Raw genomic sequence first — 14,149 nt, 5'->3', positions numbered from 1 at the left:
GCTTTTAATCAGATATCTGTCAGTGGAAAACACAAGGTCTAATACGTTGGACCCCCTGGTTGGTTTATCGACATGCTGAAAGAAACCTGCATTTGAAACCAAGTTTTTGAACATTGAAGTTAGATTAGTATCAGAATTTTGAAGAAAACTGTGGTGAAGGTCAGGAAAGTTAAAATCACCCATAAGTAGAATTTGCAATTTAGTATTAAAAATAGAATTCAGATGTTCGAACATAGCGACGTTGGCCTGAAAAAAGCTCAGACCAGAGCGATATACAAGCACTATTCTCAGCTTCACCCCAGAAATAAGAATATCCCATCTCAATAACTCAATTCTATCGAATTGATAATTAGCGACAGAAAACAGTTATACCATGAGAAACCATGAGCAAAACTCCTCCATGTTGAGCATTTTTACCGTCAGTTCTAATGGTATGATATTTCTCTATAGTTGGCCCTGTGTCACCAGCGGAGTACCAAGTTTCTGTAATTGCCAAAATATCAGGGGTGTAGAAATTGATGTACGAGACCAAGTCATCTGCCTTAGAAGTCAAACATTGGGCATTAATGAGATGAATCAAGGGGCTGTTCAATAAAGGCGAAGGCGACCTTAGGCATTTTCCGGCTTGACAATAATTTTCCCGTCCCGTATAATGATGTTTACTTCACCTTCGTCCCGACGGCGCTTAAGTTCGTCCTGTAGTTCCCTGTCGCGTTCCCTTTCTTTTGGTGTCATATCTGGACGAACAAATCCAGAAGACAACGTCGGAATGGTACTTTTCACCCGATTGAATCCACGGAGAAACGCCAGCCTTGATCTTGTATTCCGGGATCGGATATTCACAATCCTGGGTTTACCATCATTCTTCAGCCTTCCATCACGAAAAACTTCCAGAATGTCCTGTTTCTCTACTCCCGGGACTGCTTCGGCGACTTCCTGAAAGAGCTGGGTATCCTGGACAGCTTCACCATTTTCTCGATGTGTCTTTGCTCCAACCACCACGAGATTATGCTTCCTAGCCTCCTTTGCTAGCATTTCCTCCATTAGGCTAGTCGACATTCTGGCAACTTCTGGCATCATCTGCGTCATAATCTCTCGGACCAAAGTTGGTACCATGGCCTTCACGGTTTCACGGACAGTGGAGACCAAATCAGCAGAGTTCAGGGCACTGCACGGCCCAGACGACCCGGATAAAGGCACTGGAGTGCTATCCACGTAGGTGAACACTGTTCCAGAGCTACTCAGAGAGGCGTAAGAATCCTTATCATCAGCGGATAAGCCGGGGACGCAGGACTTGCAGATGTAAGTAGCTTGCTTATCTTGTATCGCGAGGCTTAGGTCCTGAACTGACAATCCAGAGCACTCGTAATGTATGTAGTGCTTGCAGTGACTGCACTGGATCATTGCTCCATGGTCCACGGCACCGCAAAAACATGGTTTAGAAACTGCCTTCCGAGGCGCCATATCGAATAAATCAAAAACTCAGTTCAATTATTGAGTAAAACAAAACAAAAACTTCGACTCGACTTCAAAATGCGGCATTTAGGACCCGCCGCTTGCGTGCCACTTCCCTATTAGCCACAGTCAAAAACATACTTACAGAATCGGGTCACTTTCCATGCAACGTGTTCCAAAGCCTGGATTGTTAACCAAGGTTTCCACCACTTTGGACATCGCTGCATTTTCGGTTGCATCATTACTGTGAAAAGAAAATGAAGACGTAATCACGAAAACATCTAGAAAAACCTAGGTAGATGCGTAGTATTTTCAAGGACTACGTAGTAAAAGCATCCAGAGCGGGATTGAACAACCATAACATGTATCAAGACTCGCATGTAAATTTGCTCTTTAGCCTTAGGTTTTCTCTGGTCAGCCTCCAGTTTGGTGACCACGTTTTGGAACAGTCCAGAGTAAGGCACCACGCCACAGGGTGGTACCACTTTTTGTTTTTGTGGTGGCACACTTTTCCCCTGGACTTTTAAATGAGTCCTCCAGCTATCGACCAAAGGGTCACTTGTATGCGACTGTAAAACCCTAATAGTAAATTATTTGGTCTTAACCATCATAAAATTGTCCAGACCAGCTTGGTTCTCAGCTTTCAATATGTGTCAGTTTTTGCTAAAGGCTAAACCCACCACCTGGTATCATTTAAGATTCCCTGAAAATGCATGTTTATAGAGACAATGGTATTTCAGTTGGACTTCAAGAAAGACGTAGAATGTGTCATCTACTGATTTTCCAGGGGCCTTGGAACCTAAGGTGATGAATTGAAGCTCTTAGAACTTACAAAACTAGAATTGCCTCGACTACAGAACTAAAGCGGGTTTTTCCAAGGACCATCTATCTCCGAGAGCAGGGATATTTTTGGGGCCTTTGACTTTTTCAGGATCCACAAAAGCAGACGAGCATTCTCTCCGAGCAATTTCTTCCTTTACGTTGGGTGAATATTTTTCCAGGCCATGCCAAATGCATGTTCTGTTGGATCTTTTAAATACATTTAAGAAAGAGCTGTTAGCTGAAGGAGTTTCATTAGGGGGTTTTCTTGGCGAAAAATGAGTTCAATATAAGTTCTTACGAGCATCAAATGTGGTTACACCAAGGTCGTACTTTTTCTCTGACCTAAACTGGAGGACATTGCCGACAACATTAGAAAAGACCCCTCTTAGACTTTTTCGACCTGCTACCCTGTGGCAGACACTACAGATTCATTGAAACAAAGACCATCCAAAACAAGCACAAGACTTTGAGAGAAATATATACTACCTATGTATAGAAAAAATATTTCAATGTTTTATCATTTTTCTATTTTTATTATTATTTTTTTTTTTATTACACTATTGTTTTGATACACTTACAACGTAGGCCAATCTCCAAGCACTATCTTGTAAACATTGCCCATCCATCCCAATATTGTTTGTTATTGTTTTTTTTTTCAAGTCTTTAATTTCTTTCATCCTGGAGTACCATGTGTAATCTTGTGAACAATGTACACTAAGTTGTAATCAATTACAATAAATATTTATATTGTATTTTGGCTTTAGACTGCGCTTGGTACTCTGTATCAACTCACCTGAAAAAAAGCAGCATTTCAAAAAACCTAGTTACACATCTTGTTCATTCAATGCCCGTCAATTATGACGAAAATACTCATTACCTATGCCACTTGGCTCGAGATCACACACGCTAAGCACATACGGCAGGTCTATAAAGACCACAGATCCGGTTCTCGGCCAACAATGACCACGAGCAAGTCGGCCGTGTGGATTATTATCGTAGCCGTTGTCTCATTTTGAGGCATCTCCATGAAGGTCGCACGGCCGTTTCCTTAGCCACCAGCGAGCGTAATCGAAGTGGTCTAGTTGTAAAAACGGATTATGTGCAGCCATCTGTTCTGCAATTAACAATGGCTGGGTTGCCACAGTGTTCCGAGGTAATAAAAAGCAGACTCGGGCAATGCATATATACACCGAAAAGGCGGAACTAATGAATCTGGGCACCAAGCAAGTGCTAGGCCATTAGGGAGAAGCTTTAGAAAAGCACAAGGCTGACGGACTCAGAGACTCAAAGGGTTCAGAACCTCTTCCATCATAATCGCTCATCGGTGAGAGGTAAACGGGACGGTTTATGAGGCACGCCTCCACGGAGGGACGTGGCCCGTGTAGTCGCTTTTAAGTCGGCACTTTCAAGGTCACTCGAGCAAAAAGACAATATTCGGTAATTGCTTGGAGCGAAGGTCGATTGGAATGGAGTTTGAAAACCACAGGTATGGAAAAAGTTGTGTTAAAACGGGCTCCACTACCATATCGAGGACAAAATGGGGGGACGTTAGCCTTGACTAAAAATTAATGTTACGGAGTACACCGTTACAGTGTTTTGAGTTTTTCTGCAGCACATTGATTAACGAATATTTTTCTATTCAACTTTACTACATTTGAGAGCATTTATATACAGAATAGATCCTCAAGGTACGGCGGCCCCACATTAAGAGTTCTGCACTTTATTGGTGTTGAATACAATGTTTCACTCCAACTTATGGCATTTCCCTGGCTTTATTACATCAATATCAAATTATTTTGTGTGCCCAAAAACTTCATGAGTGTTGATGCGTGTTCATGCGTATTCATGCACGTTCATGCGTGTTCATGACTATGACGCATTTCGTTGTTGGTCGAGGTCGGATGAAATGCTGGTCTTCTATTGATTTGCATCAGAGCAAAAACTGTTGTGTTATTGGCTAAACTACCTCACATAATGACTTTCTCTTCTTTATGTGTTTTGCAAAGATCCAACACTGTACATTTTATACTGTACTGTATACAAACTGTAGCTAGTGATGCTAAAGGAAGAAGCAAATAACATATTCATGGAAAATAAGCACACAATTATTCAAAAAATTAAAAAATAGAATAGAGTTGTCTTTATTGTCATTGACAAATGGAAAAAGAAAGTTAAAAAAAAGGAATGTTGGATGAATAGGAAAATACCTTGCTAAAGAATACGACTCTAACCAATTGACAATAATAATCTTTTTAGCATTATTCAACCCGCAGCTGTTCGGAGCAGACACATTAATGACTGCACAGGTATGTTGTTTATGAAATTGATTAGCTCTGAAAACGCCTCCTGCTCTAATGTTGATCTGGTGAACTCATACTCTTCTTGTGCTCTGAATGTTCTGGACACCATTGCTCCTGTTAAGGTCAAAATGGTAACAAATAGGCAGAAGACGCCATGGAGAAATGATGGCTCAGTCAGGGCACAGAAGATGGAGTGTCGGAGAGCCGAACGGAGATGGCGGAAGTCTAAGCTTCAGATTCATTGTGAGATTTACGAAGAACAGTTGTGTGTGTTCAACCAGATTTTACGTAGAGCTAGAGAGAGGTATTTTTCAGAAATGATTGCAAAGTGCAGTCACAACTCTCGTGTCCTCTTTGCGACAGTTAACAGGTTAACAAACCCTCTTGTTCCATTACCATCAGAACTAGTTTCCACATCTAAGTGCAATGAATTTGCAATATTCTTTAATGACAAGATTCAGGGCACTCAGTAGCCTAGATGGTAAGGCGCCCGCTTTGAGACTGGGAGGTCGGTGGTTCGCGCCCCGGCCGAGTCATTCCTAAGACTTAAAAAGTGGTCGGCGGCGCCCTCTGTTGGCTGCGGCTGCATCGGCTCGCTACAACGGGTCAGGTGCAATCGACATTTCGTTCTGTGTACATTGTTACACAGAATGACAATACAAGGAAATTATTATTATTATTATTATTATTAAACATTCAATAAATCCTACAACGCAGTTAACACTGCAGCCCTCCACACACCTAGAGCTGACACATTTCACACCTGTCACTGAAAAAAAACAGTCCAAGAGACCGTCTCCAGTCTGAGTTCAGCTACATGTTGCCTCGATGAGTTGCCCACTAAATTTCTAAAATCTGTGCTGAGCAGTTTGTTACCAAAACTCACTCATTAAATGAACATTTCACTCTGGTCTGGAACATTTCCAAGGGCCTTGAAAACTTCTGTCATTAGGCCTCTCCTAAAATAGAGTAGTCTGGATGCCACAGTACTGAATACCTATCGGCCCATATCAAACCTGCCGTTTTTAGGGAAAGTTCTTGAGAGAGTTGTTTTCCAATAGCTCAGTGATCTTCTTCTAATAAACAACTGCTTTGATGATTTCCAGTCAGGCTTTGGGCCCCATCACAGCACTGAGAACGCTCTGATCAAGGTGACAAACGACATCCGTCTTAACACTGATGCAGGTAAAGTCTCAGTCTTAGTCCCGCTGGATCTGAGTGCTACATTTGACACAGTCGATAAAGTGAACTTGTCGCAGAGGTTAGAGGACTGGGTAGGCATCTCCGGTCCTGCCCTGAAATGGTTCCAGTCCTACTTCGAGGACAGGAAGTATTTTGTTCAGATCGAAGACTATGTGTCAGACCAATTGGCAGTGACCTGTGGGGTCCCCCAGGGATCCATCCTGGGACCCCTCTTGTTCAATCTTTACATGCTGCCCCTGGGCCAGTTAATACGCAGTAATAACGTGTCCTACCATAACTATGCAGATGACACTCAGATTTACATCTCGCTGACAGCAGGTGAACATGGGCCCGTGAATTCACTCTGTCACTGCCTCCAACAGATCACTGTGTGGATGCAAAACAACTCTCTCCAACTAAAATCAGACAAGACTGAAGTCATTGTCTTTGGCCCACAAAAACCCAGAGAAAGTGTCATTAGTCATCTGGAATCACTTAGTTTAAAAGCGAAAAATAGGGTTAGAAATCTCGGGGTAATTATGGACTCAGACCTAAACTTTAACACCCACATTAAATCCATAACATCATCAGCCTTTTTCCATCTCAAAAGCATTGCCAGAATCAAAGGTTTACTGTCCAAACCAGACTTAAAGAGACTTATTCATGCATTTATCTCTAGCAGGTTAGACTACTGTAACGGCCTTCTGACTGGACTTTCTAAACGAGCTGTAAGACAGCTGCAGAACATCCAGAACGCTGCTGCTCGGGTCCTGACTAGAACCAGGAAGTATGACCATATTAGTCCTGTGCTCAGGTCTCTGCACTGGCTTCCTGACGTTTAGAGAATAGACTTTAAAACAGCTCTGCTGGTGTATAAGTCTCTCCATGGTCTAGCACCAAAGTACATCTATGACATGTTGGTCCCATATGAACCATCTTGGGCCCTGAGAACCACAGGGGCAGGCCTTCTGCTGGTGCCCAGAGCCAGGACTAAACAGGGTGAAGCTGCGTTTCAGTTCCATGCAGCTTAACTCTGGAATAGTCTTCCTGATGAAGTCAGACAGGCGTCTACTCTGACAGTGTTTAAGTCCAGGCTGAAAACAGCTCTGTTCAACTGTGCATGCAATTGAAAGGGTTCTATCTGCACTCTTCACTTTTACTTTATTTTAATTCATTGATTTTATTATGTTTTATCTGTGGTTTTAATGCATTTTAAAAACCATATTTTAAATTTTCAATGTCTTTTCTTCGATGTTTTAATTGAAATTATGTGTTTTTAACCTGTCTCTTTGCCATTTCTGGAAAGCACTTTGAATTGTCTTGTGTATGAATTGTGCTACACAAATAAACTTGCCTTGCCTTATTCCCGACTGTGGGTTAAGGAACATTTAGAAACAGTACCAAATAATGAGCCCCCCCCTTGTTGGTGCAGAGTCGGTGATAACATTTTGTATTATTTTTAATTGTATTTAATGACTTGGTTCAATTCAATGATGATGAAGGGAAAAGCAACCATTGACACAAAGCTTGCCATTATGAAAGAATACAAAATAATCCAATATTTTCTTCTTTACTTTGTTTTTCCATTTCTCATGACAATAAAAACAACTCTATTCTATTTTTTTTTTTTTTGTATTTCTTTATACTCGCGAGCTTCATTTCCATGGTTATCAAGTTGTTGTTTCTCCAATTAGCATCACTAGCTATTTTATAGATACATAACAAAACAGACAGCATTGTATCTTTCCGAAGTACACGAGATTCTGAACTGAATGAAAATACATTGTTGAAGGTACTTGAGCAAATAGCATATTAGCTTTTTTCATGATCCCATGACCCAAACCAATAGCAGACCAGATTTTTTATGGCGTCAACCAATAGCAGAAGGGGATATAGGAATGTAACTTCTTTCAAAGCACAGTTAGAGCAAAATCATTTGTATAGTAGGGAAAATGCTATTCCATATCAGTAAAGTGAACATGTTGTAAGGCGGGGTTTATCGTATCCCAGGGGTTTACCATACTTCAGTTGAGAAAGAGAGTACCTTTCAAGTCGCTATTAATCTGAAATGTGTCACTGCTGCTATCTTGTTTAGCAACTTTTGGCTTCGGCATAGTAGAACAGAATGATGTGCCAGACAGCTCCAATAGAATCACACTATACAAGCCAAAGCTAAAATTAATTGTGTTACAGTAACAACAGGGGAAATAAAATACCTGCAGGGTTGGCTAAATTATCTTTTAGATAAGACGTATTCTTTTAAACAAGTGATTGGCACTGAGTAATATGAAAATCCTTTGAGGTTCCACCCCGGAGAGAAGTGAGCGATCAGGCGACAGCAATATGCTAATCTGGTCCTGGAAGGATAGCGATGTTGGTGGTGAGAACTGATTGAGATGTCAACTCCTGTCTCCCGAGGCATCGACACTTATTATGAGACTGTTGGTGCGGGTTAAGAAACGGGAATGAAAAAACACCTGAAGAAGGTAGTCTGAGGCAAGCCATACATCCAGGGTTGAAGCTCCAGACTGGGATATTCTGAGAACGGCGGAACGATGAGCGAAAAGATCAGGGAGAGGCACACAAAAACGGCAGGTAACACCACCTGAGAACAAATAAATACAAACAGTGATACCTCCGCGATTGGAAGGGTTATTTTAAATATGAAATCCGATACAGTTACTAGTTATTGAAAAAATGTAATCAGTTAGGTAATACGACTAGGATAATATTAGAGTAATGTGAGTTACATTACTTTTGATTATTATTGGATTACTCCAATACTAAATATGCAAATAAAAGACAAAATAAATGAAATATAAATATAATTACTAAATTGTCTCTAAGATAAACGAACATGGTGACTTTGAATAAGAATTGGAATAAACCAATCCCAGGTAGTTTCTTGTGGTCCTAAAAATGAGCTTACATTTTAACCAATTTGCATAGTTTGTTAAGCAGAAATAACACTTTTTCTTTCACATGCCAGACAAGATAAGCTCCATTTACATTAAATGGATGCTGGGAAAACCAATCTTTTTTGAAAATCACACCAAATCTTCTTTTTCTAACTTTCCCACTAACTCTGGAATGTCTTATGTCCAGGTTTTGTTCATTTGAAATGGGAATGCTTAACCTCTCCACAATATTCAGATGGGCAGGATGGGCAGGGCATCCGTATGATGTGGCAGGGGTAAACCAGTGAAAGCTGTCGGGCCCTGCTGTTGAACAGAAGATTGTGTTGTGTCACCCTGACCCGAGTGACATGGCCGCTTTCTTGTGTCCCGTTTCTTCTAGTGGGATGAAAGCATGACCAACTTAGGCGCCAAAGTGCCTAACTTGTTTGGGTGTTTAGGTTGGCCATGGTCCAAAAAGGTTTTGTGTGTATTTTTTTTGCCATTTTTTTCCCCTTTTTATTTTCTTAATTTTTGTATGTGTTTGTCTTGCTGTCGGTCACCCCTCTCGAGGGACATGACCAGGGTAGATAGATGGAATAGAAAACATTCTCACAATATAACAACAGAGTGAGAGTTATATAATGATTTTCAACAACAATTAACTGCAAAAAAAGACAATCAATCATATTCACTAAATGTCCGTGAACGCATCACCATAGGGCAACTGCGCTGTCCTCACAAAACTGCAGGCTTACGCCAATTCAACAAAATGAGTTTTACCTAGAAGGAGAACTAAAATTCGGACGAATTTTTTATATTTTTATCTGCAACACAGTGTGACAAACATGCAATCTGCGCAACATCTCATCTCTCTGTTTCTCGAGTGTCAATGATTGAAATTATGATGGACACAATGCGTCAACTGGGAAATACAAATATAGTTTAAACAAAATTGTTATGCCGCGAAGTAATCGTTTTTTTTTTTAATTGAATTTACCTGTAATTCTATGATGTATTTTTTTTTGTAAGTGTAATTAAATAGTTACATTCTTTTGTAGAAGACTAAAGCCGTTACACGGCTTCCGTTGTTCCCCTAACTGTCATGATTTGTCAATTGCCCTGACTTCCCCGATCCCTCAATATAGCATTGTGTGAAAGGTTACGCATTTGGGTCCACTGCTCGTACTGGCCGTGACCCTAATACTAAATATCTTGGTCCTAGAACGGCGCTTCATTCAAATGAATGGGCATTTGGTATGTTGTGGAAAAAAATTAACAACAGTGGCGTGCAGTCCGGGGAGGAAGGTGAAGCACAACTGATTAAAATGGTTATGTTTATTCAGGGTTAAATTATTTTTTTTCGTACAATTGATGGTAGCTTCAGCAAGCTAATAGCAAGTCAAGCAACCCTGTTATTTGTTTCCCGCTGCATGGAGTTTTTTTAATGGAGTATTAATTACTTATCTATATAAGGAGCAGCACATCTACTTCATTTAGAAGTTACGACAATATATTTTTTCTAAATCATCAAAGAGGGAACTATTTGAAGAATAAACACCAGAGAGATGATCGTCCTTTGTCTGTAGTATCCAATTTTGACGAGAAAAAAAAAATCTCCGACATGAGCTCAAGTCAACAAAGCCAGCATGTGCCTGAAAGCATCTGACCAACTTTTTCCACGCCACACTATAGACCTATACTACAGAAGAAAAAAACAAAAAAATCCAATTCTCTCAGACATAATTCGTTTTCTCTCATTCAGTTGTTAAGAGCCGGACTTAAAGGTCAGATATCTTCAAAGCTTAATCACATTTGAGGGAGGGATGTTGGTTGGAAACGTGCACAATTAATTGGCCTGGCGCGTGAGTTTGCAAAATTCCCACAGTTGAAATTCTAAAACTCAGGGAGACGCAGAGGAGCGAGATAAAGAGTGGTCGATGAGACTGAAAAGCTAATGACAGACGCTAGCGCCTCTCTTTCGTTGGCTCTTGTTCTCCCTTATTCTCCTATTTGACAGTAATTACAGGTGACAGCTGGTAGTTCTCCTATTGAGAGCATAGCGAAAAACAAAGTCATTAAGTCTTCGTAAAAGCCAAAGCACTCGCTATGAACAATGCATGAGTTTATCAGGGATTTCAGGACGCAGGGGGGTGTGGATATGGAATGGCTTTGAACACAAAACCAGATTCGTTTTATGACATGCTTAAGTGTATTCCCATGACACATTTGCAAATGTTAGCATTGCACCGCCACTGGTCGCTAACTCGAGTGCGACCTTATTTACCAATTGTTGTTTTTTTTGTAATAGCCACTTACAAAACAGCGACATCTGCTCACAGAAGGATTTAGACGCCAGGATATGCCTCAGGGCTCCTATTTTTTTTTACGTGTGTGAATCAAAGACTGCATATGGTCTCATCATAGAAAAAGTCTAGCCAAAATAGTTTATATCCAATTTAAGCAACTGCAGACCTACCAATAATTGAAAATGGCATTTCAGGAAAAGTAAAGAGAATTTTGCGATTTTTCATTAAAGAAAAATCAGAGTAAGATTTTTTTTTTATTATTATTCAGCCATCTTTGTTTGAAGTTACTTCCTAGACAATGCTACCACTGAAAAACAGCAAACAGCAAATTAGTGACCAATGTAAAAGTTATCGTAACAATAAGTTATTAATATAACAATTTAATATTCATACCTGTCAACTAATTTAGTAATTAAATGTAAAAAGTTATGGACAACTGGAATTATAAAACACATATGATATTGATTCCTCAAGATCAGGGGTAGGGAACCAATGGCTCGCAGGCCATACATACGTACGCATGGAAAGAGTCACATGGCTTGGGGATAAATTGCTGCTAATGCAATTTTGCTTTGTAGGATTCCAATTCAGCATGGCTCAAAGTCAAGTTTGGTGCAAGCACAGCCAAAGCACTACTAACAAATTGTGCTGTTCAGGACATTACTTAAAGAGCACAGCCTCAAAACTAGAGTTTACAGCCAAGGTGCCACACCAACAGACCTCTTTTTAGCTCTATGTTGCTAAGGAATCCTTTAAATAGAACTGTTGAGACAGTTTATGATAAAAACCTACAGAGAAAAAAATTAAACACCCAAATACGCCAGCCAAGCACATAGACTAATTTTATTGGGCGAGTGATAGGCGTGGCCAGATCTCTGCACACAAAGCACACACCCGTCTCACCCGTGCTTCCAATGCGCTGAATGGAAATACATCAGAGAACTTTTAGTTAGCTTTTTTTCACAAAAAAGATGCGTTTACCTTGTTTTAAAACAATTATTTATGAAAAAAAGAAGATCAAAATCAGCCTCAAAGATCTTAAGTAATCGCGGGAGGGAGACATGTTTTAAGTTGTACATTTATATTGATATGGGACAGGCTCTGGCATTACTATTATTATATAATACATTTATTTTGTATTATGGCTCTTGTGATCAAAAGGTTCCTGACCCGGCTCTAGATGACACTCTTTGTCCAAAGATGGACTGGAAAATATATTGAACTAGCTATTTTGTTTAAACTAAGAGCGCCATCTAGATCGGTAATTTTCAGAGAGTGGGGCGGGCCCCCCTGGGAAGGCGCAAGGCTTCATCAAGGTGGTCACATTTGACCTTCCCATAATAAAGTGCAATTGCACTTCCACTACATAAGAAGGCAGTGAGGTTCTCAGTGGCAGAGCCATTTGTTTACATTTATTTTACATGCAGTGCATTAAGCACAGAGTATAAGTATTGAGTATGAAGTGTAGCCTCAAAGTGACCCCATGAAAAAATTTAATGCGGAGACAGCAGAAGAGAGACGGGTTAAAGAGATGTACAAAACCCAAAGCAAAGACCAGTGTGCTTGCTATATTAAATATGTAGGCAGCGGACTGCACAAAGCCAAATATATAAGCTGTTACTTAAATAACAACCCAATCATGCTGATAAGACGCTTGAGTTTTTTTTAAAGCAAATATGGATGGATGGAGATGATGTGTTTCCATATATTGAGCAACCTTTTGTCCCAACCAAAAATATGTGATCACTTAATAAAAAAAATTGTTCTGGGGGGCGTAAGAGGATGACTTCAGCTGGGGGGCGCATGAAGGAAAACAACTGAGAAGCACTGAGCTAGAGGTATAAAATGAACAGTGCTTATTTTTTTTCAATTTTTGTAGTTTTCATAGAAAATGCATATTTCATATTTTGCTCTAAGCTGGCATGGTAGACCACATGAGATTCCTCGTATTTGGTAACTTTGCAACAGTACGAAATTTGAATATTGTGATAAAGTTCTTTATTGTCTATAACACAAAAAACTACATACATTATAAATTCAAATCAACTGAAATAAATGAAGATCTTTCATTATTTTAATATAGCTTAAATGTCACGGTTTCCCATGGCGCCCAATTGGCCCCGCCCATTTGGCGCCAGCTGCGGCTCGTTGACTGATTGGCTTCTCTCCCATTTAAGCTCAGTGCTCTCACTCACCCTTTGTCAGTCTGTCAATGAACCTCTGCACCCACATGACGTGTGGTTTGACTCTGTCCGGTATTGATCCCGTCTATTTCGTCCTGTTTTATATATTGGTCTCCGGTCTCCAGTGTCTGGTATCGTTCCCGTCTATCTCGTTCTGTCTGACCTTTGTCTCCAGTCTCCTATATCTGTTATCAATCCTTCTCAGTCCCATTTTGTCTGGTATCAATACCATCTGTCTGGTATCGGCTCGTGTAACTGGTATCGATCTCGTTGGTCTCTGGCTTCCTGTTGTTCGACGCCAGACTTCTGTCTTTCTTCTTCCGCCCAGCGATCGCCGAATCACTGGCGTTTGTGTTAATGACTGCCCCATTCCAATAAAATAAAGCTTGTGTGAGAAACGTTACGCATGTGGGTCCTCCTCCTTTTCCGTTTCATGACACTTACAGGTTAATAGAATACTTTGTTTCATATTCTAATAATTTCAAGATGGGATATTTGAGTTTTGCCATGATGAGCATTTCTAAAGTAGTAAACGATTTACAATATTTCAGTGAATTTCTAATATATCTAGAACAGGGATTTCCCACAATTTTCAAGGTTAGAGCTACTTTTTGTTACTATTTAGCGCAAAGGGCACATAGTTTTGTATGCATTTCTAAAATAACAATGAATCATGTTATTACTGTGTTACTATGTTATTACCAGGTTAATTATTGGAAGTGGGGCTAAATAGATTCAATCAACCACTGAAAAAATCATTTTACTAGACAATCAAAATGACCCAGCTCTGGTGAGCTATTTTCAGAACAGGTCCGTGGGAACCTCAGCTCTCCTTAGGGGGCATTACGTTGGCTACCCCTGATCGAGAATGTCTGAATTGTCTGTCTATTCTTATTTGTATTACAGACAATAGAAAAGAACTGGTCACAATATTCAAATTTTCTAAGACAGTCCTGTATGTATACATATTTTTAACATTCTTGTGTGCTTGTATTCATTTTTTT

The 14,149-nt window shown here is 40.1% G+C and overlaps 1 protein-coding gene across 1 annotated transcript in view; it reads right to left on the bottom strand.

Moving 5' to 3' along the window:
- Positions 1-14,149, bottom strand: part of LOC148356998 (phospholipid-transporting ATPase ABCA1) — a 181,764-nt gene that overhangs the window by 49,876 nt on the left and 117,739 nt on the right. Inside the window, exons 31-32 of the mRNA XM_088347477.1 lie at positions 8,237-8,364; positions 1,601-1,699 (exon numbers count right to left, since the gene is read on the bottom strand). Coding sequence (XP_088203603.1) covers positions 1,601-1,699; positions 8,237-8,364 — 227 coding nt within the window. The remainder of the gene's footprint in view (positions 1-1,600; positions 1,700-8,236; positions 8,365-14,149) is intronic.

Source organism: Urocampus carinirostris, chromosome 11 (assembly GCF_059441175.1).
Source record: "Urocampus carinirostris isolate Australia breed hairy pipefish chromosome 11, RoL_Ucar_1.0, whole genome shotgun sequence".
NCBI classification, from domain to species: Eukaryota; Metazoa; Chordata; class Actinopteri; order Syngnathiformes; family Syngnathidae; genus Urocampus; species Urocampus carinirostris.
Note: the sequence above shows the minus strand (reverse complement) of the source record. Positions and strands in the feature narration are given on the sequence as shown.